Source organism: Botrytis porri, assembly GCF_014898465.1.
Source record: "Botrytis porri strain MUCL 3234 chromosome Unknown BPOR_010, whole genome shotgun sequence".
In the NCBI taxonomy this organism is placed as follows: Eukaryota; Fungi; Ascomycota; class Leotiomycetes; order Helotiales; family Sclerotiniaceae; genus Botrytis; species Botrytis porri.
The window spans coordinates 1,620,715-1,635,751 of record NW_024066084.1 but is presented as its reverse complement, the minus strand read 5'-3'; the positions used below and the strand labels follow the sequence as shown (position 1 = coordinate 1,635,751).

General features: G+C 41.2%; 3 protein-coding genes across 3 annotated transcripts; 1 reads left to right on the top strand and 2 right to left on the bottom strand.

Annotated features, from left to right (window-relative positions):
* Positions 1–8,006: 8,006 nt before the first annotated feature.
* Positions 8,007–10,216, bottom strand: EAF01_007915 (uncharacterized protein; the record flags this gene model as incomplete). Its single annotated transcript, XM_038916171.1, has 6 exons — positions 8,007–8,460; positions 8,524–9,211; positions 9,262–9,333; positions 9,386–9,697; positions 9,753–9,778; positions 9,840–10,216. 6 exons carry the CDS (start codon positions 10,214–10,216, stop codon positions 8,007–8,009), a joined length of 1,929 nt encoding a protein of 642 aa, XP_038768642.1.
* Positions 10,217–10,874: 658 nt separating this feature from the next.
* Positions 10,875–12,282, bottom strand: EAF01_007914 (uncharacterized protein; the record flags this gene model as incomplete). The annotated part of the gene is made up of 3 exons (XM_038916170.1): positions 10,875–12,077; positions 12,128–12,187; positions 12,241–12,282. 3 exons carry the CDS (start codon positions 12,280–12,282, stop codon positions 10,875–10,877), a joined length of 1,305 nt encoding a protein of 434 aa, XP_038768641.1.
* A 237-nt stretch (positions 12,283–12,519) lies between these two features.
* EAF01_007913 (uncharacterized protein) lies at positions 12,520–14,808 on the top strand. Its single transcript, XM_038916169.1, has 2 exons — positions 12,520–13,375; positions 13,422–14,808. Exons 1-2 carry the CDS (start codon positions 12,721–12,723, stop codon positions 14,513–14,515), a joined length of 1,749 nt encoding a protein of 582 aa, XP_038768640.1. The 5' UTR covers positions 12,520–12,720; the 3' UTR covers positions 14,516–14,808.
* Positions 14,809–15,037: the final 229 nt, after the last annotated feature.

Sequence of the window (15,037 nt, the reverse complement as noted above, 5' to 3'; positions counted from 1 at the left end):
GAAAATATGGAAATACGATTTTCAACAGTTACTGGTCTAGGCACCAATTGGATAATGATGGATATTTCTAAAGATTTCAACCAACGATCTTATCTGGTCCCACGTTCAAGTGACATTGGGGGAGCTCGGACGGTCTACATCCACCATGAATTTTTTATCATCCATCCCCACGCTTTAGCAAGCTTGATTATATTTTTGAATAGCAACCCTCTTCACAACAAAATCGGCCGGATGGTGTAGTTGGTTATCACGTGTCCTTAACAAATAACAGTTGTTAAAATACGGACAAGGTCCTGGGATCGTGCCCCAGTCTGGTCATATCTTTTGCATTTTTTCCCTTGCATTTTTTCCTAGTTGTGATTGTAGCCAGAACGAAAATTAGTCTTTTGTCAATTTCGTTGAATTCACTTGAACTGGATTATTCGTAGGCCGTCCAAGAAATTTCCGGAGTGAACTTCGGACGAACACTTGGAAAACATCATCATTCCCTTATTAATATGCGTTGATAAATTTTGACTACGAAGGGTTCTAGTCAGAGAGGAATACCAGAGGGAATCATACCACCACGAAAATTAGTAGTTTCGCCAATGGGGTTTTCGAGTTCGGGATAGTAAAAACAGACCTCTTTCGTTTGTTTAGAATGATGCCGGTTGCGAGTTGTAATAGAAATGGAAATTTCAGTCATAACGTCACAAAATCATAAGATTTCCCTGCTGGCGCAATGGTAGCGCGCAAGACTTCTATCGAGGACTCGAACTTCAATTTGAGTCAATTTGTTGAGATCTTGAGGCTACAGGTTCGAGTCCTGTGTAGGGAGTTACCCTGAGTACCATTGGTTTGAGTCCAATGTCGAAATCGTTCTTTTTGCAATTTTACTACGGTTTTATTTGTTCACCGCAGGCGAACAAGCTTTCTGAAAAACAAAAAAAAAATACATTCAGAATACAGCTTTCGAAGTTCCATATTCTCTCCCCCTCTGCTTAAAAAATTGGACATCTTAAGAGCTTCAACATTAAGCTCGGTTTGTAGAAGCCTTGAATTCCGCAATTTTGGCTTCAGTTCAATGGATACAAAGTAGCTTCTGAGAAATAGCAGCCGGAACAGGTTTTTACAGCCAAAATTAATCCGCTCTTCATACCATAGTCAATCCTGTTAAACACTGGCGACTGCAAAAATGAACCTCTAATTCACATTATTGTTTGTTAACAAGTTGGATGTACATTCAGTGTCCAAGTCTTCGGGTGTTTACCATCTGGTATGAGGATAAAGTCTCCGTCGTATTCTAGCAGTCAACTACTATACAAACACGTTTTGTACCCTAAAAGTAGGAATTCCGTCTGATAAAAACATTGAATCATAGCGGATCTCACGATCCACTCGATCAAGAAGTAGCTCGTTCGTGTGCGCGATGAGTGTTGGGTAGTGGTTGTCAAATGAAAGAAGGCCCATGCAGACAAATTTGTTTTTTCGACGCTAATCAGAAATTTTCTTCACTTTCCCCACCGAACCACGAGCAGAACTAAATATGAACCAAATCAATGCACACTGCTTCAACAAATATAACAAAGCCCGCCCGGCTAGCTCAATCGGTAGAGCGTGTGACTCTTATGGTTCAATACCTATGAGTTGATTCTGAAATCACAAGGTTGGGGGTTCGACCCCCCCGTTGGGCTCAATTCCCTTCAATATATTTTGGTCATTTTGATCTTTCCTCTTTCTTTTTTGATAAATGTCGAGTAAGAGAGCTTGCTCTTACTTTTCTTTCTGTCTTTGTCTCCTCCTACTTATCCGCCAGGTTAGGTATGTTTGGAGGGCTCAGGTCTGCTTCTAGTTTTTGCACTTGTTATATGATCATTTTCTGTCCCTGCTTCGTCAATCATGAGATGGACATTACTTTGCGGAGAAGATATCGAACAAAGTGGGTTTGAAGAATTATGGGGAAAGAAGAGAAGGTTTATCTTTTTCTGCCTTGCGACAGGCAGTTATTTGTTACAATTAGTCTCCATCTTCCCGAGCTACAATGATTGTGCCCCACTGTCTTACGGAAGCCCCACAGGCTCTCATATATATATCCTGTAACCGCTCATTACTGTAACAATCAATAAACATCTTTGATGGTCTAACGGTCATGATTTCCGCTTGTCAATAATATTGCAAGCCGCGGGAGACCGGGGTTCGACTCCCCGTCAGAGAGTTCGTTACATTCGGAATTCCTTGATTCTCATGGTGATAAATTTTTTGTCTGGAACTTTCTCCAATGTGCTTTTTTCTATGATAGTCATACGTACATACATACGTACGCTTCTGACATCCGGGACCGAATGTCCTGGTTTTTTTTCTTGTCTGAACTTTTGCTTGGAACGCTAGGACAATGAAGGCCCATCCATAAGCTTAAGACGTAACCCACAACCAAATTATTCTATAAGGGGACCGTAGCGCTTAAGTATAGTACTTATCCCCTGAAGAGCCACTCGTACGTATACAACAAGCAGTCCGGCATGGTGTAGTGGCTAGCATTTCCGCCTCTCATTCGAAGCCTTATCACTTCAATTAGGTCGCGGGAGACCGGGGTTCAATTCCCCGTACCGGAATTCTATTTTGCCATTTGTGGAGTGTGAAACTTGGGTACGTTTTGATGACTCTTGTTGCTTTATGATCTTTTTTGCGACCAACAACCAAATTTTTAGAATCAGCCGCTGAGCCGCCTTTGGATGCATTTATATAACTGAAACAAGTCTTCATTCACTCTCCAATCTTCTTTCTTATATGCAAAAATTCCTATCTTGAGGAGTTTTCTAGCGCCAAAATATTTTTGCGCAAGTGGGGAGCCTCACGTAATCCACATGCAAAAGAAAAGTATTAGGTCACAGGGCCTAATCCGGGATTGAACCGGAGACCTCTTACATTATGAATTTAGATATCCCAAAGCAAGAATTCTACCACTGAACTATCAGGCCTGTTGTTGTGCTGGAACAACGGTAGGCTAGTATATATTCGACAAATCACGTTGGATTGCCCTGCCAGGTATGGAGCTTTCTTAGGAGACTTGAAGGAACATGTTTAAATGCTTGGGAACACTTCACCACACAGTATACGTGAAACTTATTAATTTAGCATTCTGCTGAAAGTTGATCTAGAAGCTGCTACCGTTTGCCAGATGAGTGGTTCCATAGCTCAAGTTAGATCCAATATCTTGCATGCATCGAATTAAAATCTTCTCATTGTACCACTACTCATATCCCTACGGTCCGCTATTACTCTTTTCATTCTGTTCTAGATTGTTGCGGATGTAGGACAAGGGTGAAACATATGAATCTAGAATTTGAGAACGAGATTCATTGTGTATATTAGTCTTTGATATTTGGAGTAGATCATAAACTTTCGAATTGCTCTGAACATGAGTCTGTACAAACATGACTACATTGAATTACTAACATAGGTTGGTTTGAACATAAAAGCGATATCTCTGTCTGATTGTTTGAATTGGTGTGATGGGTCGTTCGAGAATTCCAAGGGGCTCAATGCACGCTTTATATAATTACATAAGTGCCCCGCACCCATGAAAACAGGTGTTGTGGTTTAGTGGTATAATTCTTGCTTAGGGACCTATCAGTCATCATCGATTGATTCTTCATGTAAGAGGTCCCCGGTTCAATCCCGGGCAACGCCCCTTCAGTATCATTTTGTACTTTTTTGCACCCTTTGGAAGATGGCATAGCGAATTAGGAAGACTACTAAATGAAGCGAGGTGAGTGAAGAAGGGGCGCCCAGCTGCGAAAAAAATGTAACATAATGTTTTGATTGAATGTTAACTAACGAACGTCCATTTGTGGGATGTATGGAGAGAGCTACTTACTATTTGCTTAATTTTAGAAAAATTCAGTGTAAGTAGTAGCATTTTGCGTGATCAATATGCGGGCTCGTCTACTAGTAATTATTCATTATTGGGAAATATTCTCAAGAATGATCTTGTACCATATGTAACTCAAGGTCTTCAATATCGTGAGTACTATGATATCATCTATAACTAAAAAGATATTGGAATACTAGAACTTGATCTAAGATGTTTATTTTAGAACCTGGGGTGTTAGATTAAGCCTTTGGATTCTCAAGTTTGGATTTGAATCGAATATTCGATCTCAATTTTGAGCGTAGTGGATATAGTCTAACGTGGCTTCTAGTATTCTTCTATACGATCACTGTCTGTATGAGAAGAGTGCAGATGACTTTGTACCCAGGATGTATGTCCTAATTGTGGATATTGTATTCAGTCTAAAAAACTAGCTATATGAGTCTAGTCCTCTCATTAATTGTATTACAGTACCTAGATAAATGACATAGGATCATTCATCCACCTACGTCTTTACAATCATAATCAGTGAACTTAGGAATGTATATCAGGACGCATAGAGACCTTTAAACTTACACTTCAACTATCGTGTTAGATCCCTAATACGCGTCACTCTTTGAGGACAACGTTCTCAAAAGGGGAAATAAGAAGGCTGACTGACATCTGTAATGAATCTAGATGTGGCTCAGTTACATCTTCAAGGTCAACGAATAAAGCAGTAGTGAATCTTTCTATGATCATACTTTCCTTTCAGCAGGATGTCGAGTCTATTCATAAGTTGATTCGATATGAGATTTCAGAGTATGAAATTTCTCAGGTCAGATAGGAACTCGATGGTAGAGTCTGCATGTTCATGGACAGACTTTAAATATGAGAGTAATATTTTAGGATGATATTAATTCATACTCTAGTCCTCGAATGCAGCTGCAAGACACTTATATTTAGAATAAATAAAAATGGACCTTTCTTAATAACAACTAAAGATATTCAGATCTTGAGAGTAATCTAGAACTATGTGCATTTGAATGTTCAGAAGTGATTCGAATGTCAAACATTAAGAATTTCAAATATGATGTTATATGATAGAATTAGAGAACAAACCAAGACCAGAGAGATTCTAGAAATAGATCATACTTTATATATAGAAATTTGAATATCAGTGAAGTTGAAAGAGCAACAACTAATCATTTCAGTTTGAAGTGAATGATATATCCATATCGATTACTAAACTGATACGAGATGCTCGATGGAATAGCTGTTGATGCTTCAAACACTGCCCTGACAGTTAGGGCCAAGACTGAAAAAAGGACCAGATATCTATCGGCTTTCCAATGAAAATGACTCATCTAATACTGTAAATATTGTTCATTCCCAGCTTGAAAGTAACGACTTGTAGTCTCGGTATCCCAGATATCATTGATATCGTACAAACTTCTACGCTCTTGCTGATAAAAGTACGGACGAATATATCTTGATCATTCTATACCTAGAGGTTAGATTCCTAATCCGTCGACTTCCCTGTTTCCTTCCTTCTCCCTCTTTACGCTTCTAGCCTCGTCATACAGAACTCCAAACAATGCTTGTTGACATTGTAAACCACTACTAACAGCATCCCCTTCTTTCCTTATCCTCAAATCAAGATAGATACCAATGCGAACCTCTCAATAATCATCACCTAGTGAACTTCACTAAACTTATCTACATTGGTCAAAAGTACATATCAGTCTATTAGTGATTTTGGAGTTGTGCAGATTCTCAACAGCTATATATATACACTTCGATGTTCTTCTCTTTATGTGCCTACTGCTCTATATCTATATTGAGACTCTCAATAACGAGGGAGAGAGAGACATATCAGATGCAAAAAGCCTCCACTTTATCATCACCGCAAATGATTCATTCACCAATTAAGGATTATCGTCTGATCAACGAAGAAATATAGCAAACTACAAACACAGATTGAAGATTGGTGGGGACGAGCTTCGGCTAATCAATCTCATTGGTCACGTCCCACCTCCGCCAAAACCAAAAATTCAACGACTTCAAAAAGCACCAAAAATCAACGCAACGAGATAACAAAGAGAAAATTGCAAAAATTAGAGACTCCCTCGGGTGGGCTTGAACCACCAACCTCTCGATCACGTAACTTGTTAAGGATAACAGTCGAACGCGCTAGCCAATTGCGCCACGAGGGATATTGGATGGTAATTGAGGTGGATTATCAAATACATATACCCATTTGCATGTCTATCCTGCTACGAAGAGAATGGTGGGGCACAACAAGAAACGTGATCAGACATTGGCTGATCCCTCCTCCACTACATGCGGAGGAAAAATTGATGTGTGGAGCTAGACGACCCTCAACCCCATCTCGGCTCGGCTAACCCCTTCATTCACCCACTATCAATCCACCAGCCCACCATCGGTTGCACCTCAAAAAAAGATGATTCAACTATTTGATTCACCAGATCAACTTCAATTGTATAAATTTCTATATACTAATAACTCTCTGATTGATATCATCTAGACGGGAATGGTCAATCCATTCAATGAATTAGTTGACGAGAAAGAAGTAAGTAGCCCTGGCAAAAACAAATCCGACTATATCATCTCAGACACTCAGACCCAGAAGTCCCGCACCTTCCCCTCCCTCCCGAGTCCCCACCTCAACCAAAAGCCAAAACTTTCCCACCTCTTCAAAGTTCACACACCCTCTCTATCTTCTCCATCTCCTTCCATTCAAGCCCCCAACTTCGGATCCCGTTGCTTTCCCGCGAGCCAGCAAAAGCAAAAATACTAGAGATTACAAGAGGTATTGAACCACACCCGATTTGAACGGATAACCTTTCGATCTGGAGTCGAACGCGCTACCGTTGCGCCAGCGGTCCTTAATCACATGATTTTATACCCATTACGACCATTTTTTGTTACATAATGCCATTTTTTAACCCCTCATTCTCATTTCATTATCAACACGAATCTCGAAGCTCCACTCCGCTTCCCCACCCCGCCAAGTTTGCTCGATATACAGCCTTGTGTCTGGAATATAAGGCGGAGAAAATCACCCTTAGTACAATAAGAACCGCTTCCTTAGCTCAGTGGTAGAGCGGACGATTGCAGTAGTGCCTCGCTATTATCGTCAGGTCAGTCGTTCGAACCGGCTAGGGAGCTTTAATTGCTCCGTGATTCTCACTTTGCTTTCGTCAAAGGCATCATTTTTGAGACTGCGCCTTTTTTGGTATTTACTGTTCGCATTTAATGAACATCCATGAACATACAGGTGAATGGTCATTGGGAAGTTGAATAACATGTCAATTATATCGTTGTGGACATGTATTGTGTTTTTATTGTGCTGACATCGGATCGTCATATCACTAGTAGTAGAACGGGTTCTCATTTTACCATTATTCGAATGCACACCCCAAGTATGTCCTGAATAGATATCGGAGACCAATCTCAATCTCACTCGCACTTTAATCCTACTCATGGAATGGGAAAATGTTCTTTTTGTATGCAGGCTCAGAAGCCATGAACACAACCAGCTAGACAGACAACTCCTCACCGGGGACAAATTATATAGATAATTCCCAGGTGAGAAGAGAGATTTCATCTAACCCCTCAAAATATAGATATCGCCGTCTCATAAAAAATAATGCCACGAATGTATAGTCAGGAAGACATCAGGTGCCCTCCAATATTCCAGCATAAAATAAACATTAAAAAGCTTGTTTCAATGGCAAACCATAATATCATTCAACACCTCTGTTGCCTCATTGAAATCCTCAGAATATGCTTGACACGCAATTCCCAGTCGAACAACCAATCGATGCACACTTCCTCACCCTTTTGATAAACAATATATAAAACTGAGAAGAAGCAATGACGCATACAATTCCATCTAGCTGTCCATCTAGAGCATCTCAGCAAACTATAAAAAAGGAGACATAGTTTATACCGTCCATTCCATTATCCATCAATCCTAATCTATTCCCAACACCTTGCCAATATAAGGACAACAAACTTCGAGCTACCTCAAACAAGTATTCTTCACCCAAAACACCATGTAATGCTACCCACAAATCTGAATATCAATCTCCATCCAAATGAGTCACGCTTTTATCTTACAATTACAGGCTCGTAAATACTACCAACCTTCCTACTGCAAATCTCTCAACTTTTTAGTTGCATAAGCAGCCCCAAGAGTACTAATTGCACCAATGAACAAACAAATACTAATAGCATTTGGACCATCTGTCCCATGATGTTCCCCTTCCTTTGCATTTTGAGCCAATTCTGGACTTTTACCTGGCTCCAATATACTGAAAACAATCATACTGATGAAAGTTCCAATAAATTGTGGGATGGTAGTGTAGATGTTAAGGATTCCGAAGTAGATTCCAGAAAGTTCACCAGTAGACGCAACGTCTTCTTTTTCTCCAACCGGGCCATGTTCGAGGCGGAGTAGGGAGGGTGATGAAGGACCAGTGGGTGACTCCAGCTCAATATCACGATCGGCGGTGGAAAGGCGGCTATAAGATGGGAGTCCACTCATCTTGTTTACCTCGACACCAAGGAATGCATACGGTGCCCAAGATGCGACAGACCATGGCCTAGAAGGTGTTAGTCAATGGTAAGGCAGTAGAATAAGGGTTTTTTTTTAATAGACAACTCACAATCCACAGAATGCTATTAACGAAGTTGCAAAACGAAACGACGATGCAAATGGTGCTAAAAACATAGCCGATGAAAACATCAAATGTCCAACAAACCAAGCTCCAAGAAGATCTGGCTTGTACTTGTTGTATGCTTGAATAAAACGAGCAATACTTGCTGGTGGTCGCTGAGTAAATTTGTCCTCATCAGGTGATTTGATCAATAGAGGTAGAAGGAATGATCCAAAAGATGACACGAATGAGAACACAACGAGGGACATGCTTCCAATTCTTCCAATATCTCCAAGAGCATCTTTAGATTCTTTGATCTCATGTGGAGCATCATACCTGAAGTATGTTTCTCCAACAAATGTAGTGCCATAGAATAGGAATGGAAACCATCCAATCCAACTCCAAAATTGACACCATAAAATGGCTTGAATCTTTGGAGGAACTGTCATTGTTGTTCTATATATTTGCCGTGTGATTTTGAGTAATCCAGATTGGGAATCAGAGTCTTTGCTAGATATCAAAACACGTTCCGTTACGGCCCAGGAAGTGACACAAACACAAAATATGAGCGCAAACGCCGCAATTAGAATGAGCTTTTTGAATTGTGTGTCACCCATTGAGGGACCAAACCAGGCGACAAGATCAACAGTACCAATAGCATAACCGACCAAGTGCCCCATGGCGGCCATTCTGCTAGCTAGAAGATGTCAATGAGTTTTCGGTTAAGAATGGGCAAAGTAAACTCACCCCATGCTGACCCAGCTTGTTGCTTCTGTATAGGAAGAGTATCCACGATCAGACTTCGACAACTCCATTGAACTATATTTATTAATGTCCTGATCAAGTACCTAGGCGGGGATTCCAAACTTACCTGCATTGATAGCGAAATCCACCGCATAAATTGCCAACACTGCAAAAAATATTGTACATCTCTTATTAAAATCCCCTTCTTCCACAAAATGGGATACAATTTCCTTTGTCCATCCTAGTACCAACAAGCATAATGCGACAAGTATAGAAGCCCCCACCATATATGGTCTTCTTCTACCCCATTTTGAACGCGATCGATCTGCCATTGCTCCCACAAGCGGTGCCATAATCAACCCAGATAAAGGTCCCGCAATCCATACTAAGGAAGTTTTCGATTTCGTGAGACCGAGTGAAAGTAAATATGGTGTACAATCTGTTCAGGCCAATCAGTCAGTATTCCCCATGAACTCGAGCGATGTTCAACCTACAGGTCATTTCAATCCCCCAAGTAAATCTGCACACCAAATCAGTCAATGAGATCGATTGTTATCGGTTTCTTTTAGAATTAAACCTACTGCAATCCAACCAAAGAAAAAGTCAACAATGCCATTCGCATCTGCTCCGTACTCCCCTTTATAGCCGGTTGCCCACTCCATGAAGCCATATCCGCTCTACTCTCAAAGTATCCCTCAAAATCGAGATCCCCTCCTCTAAGAACCCCTTCACTACTCTCACCCAGACCTTCTACCACACGGCTACGAACCCTATTTCTCGAGCGTCCTTGTCTTTCGTCGAATTCGAATTCCTCAGCCTGTTGTTGTCGCTCGTCAAAATTGATAGTCGTATCCCCTCTCTTGAGGTAATTGCGCTTCTGCCTCTCTCCTACTTCTCTCTTGTCGAAGGTCAAATTCGAATCTGCGGCGTCATCATCAATATTTATTGCTATAGTCATTTCGATTATATGCACATGCGCATGCGGACTTGAATACGAAATAAGAAATTCGAGTCGTATACCATTTGATGAAGTACAAACATGAGTACGAATTTCGTACGGACGTGTATGTGGAATTGCTTTTGGTGAGGAAAGGGATGAGGAATTTCAATGAACTTACTGAGCAATATGGAATGGGAAAGGTCTCACATACTACTTCCCTATTTGCTTTCCTTCTGAGATACTTCAATTGTAACACTCAATGAAAATTGAACGAGTGAACGAGTGAACGTGTGTAAATGTAACGAGAAGGGGAAGTGCAAAGGGGGTAATGAGCTTAATATGATAGATAGATAACGCTAAATTATATCTTACACATAAGGCTCCACGTACTCAGCCTTCTCTACAAGACAATTTTCTAAATACGGTACAAAACAATAATAGCTCGGAATATCTTTACTTACTTAATAAGGAGAATGAGTTTCATCGAGAGTGGATTTCAATGTTTCAATCTTCTATGGAGTACATACATACTTATACGAGCTACACCCAGAAAGACGAGGCTAGATCCGGGGTATATGGAGGTAGGAATCGGTTCATTCTTTTGATTGGGTATCTTAACAACCTGGCTTGTGCTTAGGTTGACGGGAACTAGCAATTACAAGGCTGACACTTCTAATTATAATCTTGACATCTTATCTTCAAGATCTTTGACCCAGCCTTCTACAACTTTCATATTCCCTCCAATGACCGTTTCTCCTTGTTTGATTGCTTCCTCAACTTTCTCTAATCCTTCCTGCCATTTCTTGATATCAGTTGACATTTCGACTTGTCTTTGCCCCACTCTATCCAAGTTCTCACTAGCTGTAGCAGCATCTGCGTGAATAGCTCGTAATGATCGCAACCTGTCCAGTAAAGATGGCAAGAGAGGTGCAAGATTCTCGATAGTAGGCAAAGTTCCATAAAGCGCATTGATTTTTGAAATCTGTTCTGAGTCTTCTCCATCCTCAGGGGCAGTTTCTCCTCCAGCTGATCTCAAAGCATCTTTTGCAGCTCTGGCCGATTTTCGAGACTCCTCTAGTTTTTCGGCTTCTTGTGTCAATGTTCGAACTCTTCGGCTTATGCTGTCAAGGGATGATGGCGTAGATTCGGTAAGGATTGAGACTTGTCTTTCGAGAATATCAAGAGTCGGTAAAACGGCTGTTGAGCTACTAGTAGAGTCCATTGTCGAATTAAGTCCAAGAACTTTTTCTAGAAGTGCCAATCGTCCATCGAAATCTGCTGCTTTCGCCAAAGCATGACTTTGTTGGTATATAGGTGCATATGTAACAGTGTATGTAGCAGGTTCTCCGGTTCCTTGTGAGATTTGTGATGGTCCGTTTGCTTTGATTCCAGTTCCTAAATCCCTCGCCAATCTTGCTCCAGCACTTGTGACTTGATCTCCTTGAGTGATAGATATTCCATCCAATAATTTACTTAAGGAGGCAACATCATCTCCATCGTTGGACTCTACTTCTTCACCCAAGTCCTTCTTCTCTTGGTTTCTCTTTCCAAATTCCTCCTTAACTTCCTCGATTTCACGTCGTAATCTTGCGAGTTTTCGTTCCAAGCTTTCTCCATCGTCATCATCACTGAAGTCGCCATATTCTTCTGTGCCATCTTGCCTCTTCCTATGTCGCCTGGAAGAAGCTTTGTATGATTTTCTTTTTGCCGTGACTCTATCTGAGAAGTCTACATCGCGTGCATCTACTTGTGCTGGAGAGAAATGTGAACGGGCTTCATCAGGCTGTAATCGCGCACGGGAAATACCTCCCACTTCGTCGTCGTCTTCATCAAAATCTTGATAGGAAGAAGATGTTGATTGGGAACGAGGCCTGCCAGTCTAAAGGGTGTTAGAAGGCTGAAGAGAAGGATTGTATTGAGGTGACCTACAGGCGCAGTTGAATTATCCTCTGTCAACTCAGGGGTTTCATAAATATCCGGTGCTGAATCCTAGAGGATGTTTGTCAAATGTTGAAGCTTTTATATATCCACCGAAAACATACCAAATCTGGTAATGCCGCATATTTTCTGTTGAGAGCGGCCATGATCGATATTTTGGACCGAATGCCTCTGGGCAAGGACTAGGTAGATACTGTTCAAAGCATTTGGATGTGAGATGATACCTGGTAGATGCGTAGCACACGGAATCGCGGGCCTAATTGGTGAATCCCGCATTAACAGGGATATGAAGCTTGGACCATTTATATATTGAAGCTCTCATACTCTCGTGATACCGTATCTCGAGCGTATCAATTCAGCTGTACATGTAAAGAAAGGTAGAGACTTGTCACCGTACAAACCTCCAAAAGATTTCTGATAAATGCACAATATCTTATATATTGAGAAAGCAATGAAGTCACAACTCTTGTTTTCTCATTTGGTATCTAGATAGTGAAAGTTTCCACTAAATCCAAGCGCCCATCTCAATTCACCAATCTTTCCTTGCCTTACTTTACTCATCATACCGCGACGCGATCTTCAAGATGGAACATACAAAATTGGATCTTAACGATAGAGGGAAAACACAACCACGACGTGCTGGATTGACCAAGGATTATCCTCATAACCTCTTGCAATCACCCAATCGACCAAAGAAGGAAGAACAACCCGCAATGCCAACAAAAGCAGCAACGACAACCCATCCCAATAATGTCAAGAATGCTCGAAATTCTAGCGACGTTGGCGGCGCTCAAAATGAAGCATCATGCAAGCGAAGAAACAAGGGGTCAAATAAGGAGAATGAACCCGGGTCATCGAAGTCCTCTATGATGAAGTCAATTGAAGTTGTGAACGAGGATGTTGATCGACCTCCAGATGATTCCGACGATGATGGAAATTGTATCATCGACTCTTCTGAGGACGAATCGCCCTCAAGAATAAGCGCAGATATGACGAAGACCGTTTTTGGATCAAGAAATCAAAGGTCGAGCCAAACCTCAACCACGTCTTCTTTCCCCACTCCAAAGGACTCAAGGCAGCGGTCATCCGAGTTAAAATCAACTCATGGCAACAAGAGAAAGAATGAGAACGACTTGGAACATGATCCAGTTGTGAATATGTTCGGAAACATGCAGAGCAGCAATAAGAAGCTTAAATCATACACAAAGGAGCATCCGGATCAGACCAGAACCTCAAGACGTACGTTTAACAAAACATTCATGTACTTTAACTAATAATAAAATAGCTGGTGCCAATAAGCTGGCGTTGTTCAAGGACACCAAACCAAAGAACAAACCAAACAAACCCTACATGTATGGGAAGAAGAAGAACCCAGCGCCCGTGGACCATTTCATACACTACAAAAGTAGATCTTCAAGTATGGTCAGCGATAATGGAAAGCAAAAGCTTCAAGACTATACAGTCGACAGCCCAACGAAAACCAAAAGTCCCGTCAGAGGCTTTGTGCGCCCGGAATTCAGTGATGACGATTTTTCGGACTTAGATTTGTTCGGCAAATTGAAGAATTCGAAATCCACAACCCCATCAGCGCAACCTAGACTATTTCAACGATACGATGATGATGATGATGATATCTTGGATGGAGCGGAGGAACTGGCTAAGAAACTAAATCCGGATGCCATTATCGACATGGAAGATCTCGAGAGGGAAGATAGCTCGGAGATCGACGATTACACTGGATCTCGTTGTCCAATGTGTAATGAACCTGTAGCTACTGAAGATTTGAAGGCTCTCGGAAAGATGAACACTAGGAAGCAAGAGAAATTTTGTTTATCTCATCAACGAAAAAGCGCGCGATCAAATTGGAAATCTAAAGGGTACCCTGATATCGATTGGGAAACTCTGGATTCTAGAATTTCCAATCATCATGCATTTATCGAGAAGATAATAGGAGGCGCAACTTGTCATTACAGAGAAGTGTTCGATGAAAAGGTCAAAGCTGGAAAAGATCGAAATTTGATGAAGAGTTCCACGAATCTTATACCTGGCTATTATGGTTCTCGAGGTCTACGACTAATTTCCGAAAATATCATGCACGAGTTTACGCCATTGTTAAAGTACAGAGCACCTCTCGACCGTCTTATCGCAGCAAGAAGCACGGCTGCATTTGTTGACTCAGTTGTCGTGCCTGAAGTTACAGTTTTGCTGATTAAGGAAGATATGAATGTCTCCGACGAGGAAGCCAGGACAATATTGACAGATAGCTCTGAGATGGGAGATTTGGTCAATGAGGAAATCAAGGATGTTGTAACACTTAAGCCGGAGGACAAGTTGGTCGTTAGCAACAGTGACGATGATGATAACGATCTCAACTTTTAGCTGCTACGATGTAGCTCGGATTTTGGTTACAACTTTACTTAAGCTTGCAGAGCTTCCAGAATTGTATAACAGCTCAAGCTGAGTATGTATGTGTATTCCTTGTGTTTCATGATGGGTCAACCGTATTGCTTTCGAGGGTTGGAGATAAATCGGGCTGGCAATTTGGCTGTTGTACATGGATTGGAGTTATTGACGGGATGAGACAAGATGAATAGAGAAAGATGAAGAAAGGAGTATACCATAGCATTCAGCTTGTGCACACTGTAAGATATATAGATACCCATTCAATGTTTTTTTTTCAAACCTTATACGACCTCTATTTCCAAGCATATAGACCAGACTACCTTTCACCACCATCATTGATACCAAGAATATAAGAATCTACATATACTTCCGATCTTTAAATAGCCATTGCCAATCCAATCAATTCGGCTCACTCGGCTCAGCCCAATCACCCAAGTAGCCTTGCATTCTACGTACGGCTCACCAATCCAGCATCTGCACCACCGAAAATCCTTCACC

Coding starts and splice junctions, on each gene's coding strand:
- EAF01_007913 (XM_038916169.1), top strand. CDS start 12,721: ATGGAACATACAAAATTGGATCTTAACGATAGAGGGAAAACACAACCA. Junction 13,376..13,421: donor TCAGACCAGAACCTCAAGAC/GTACGTTTAACA, acceptor ATAATAAAATAG/CTGGTGCCAATAAGCTGGCG.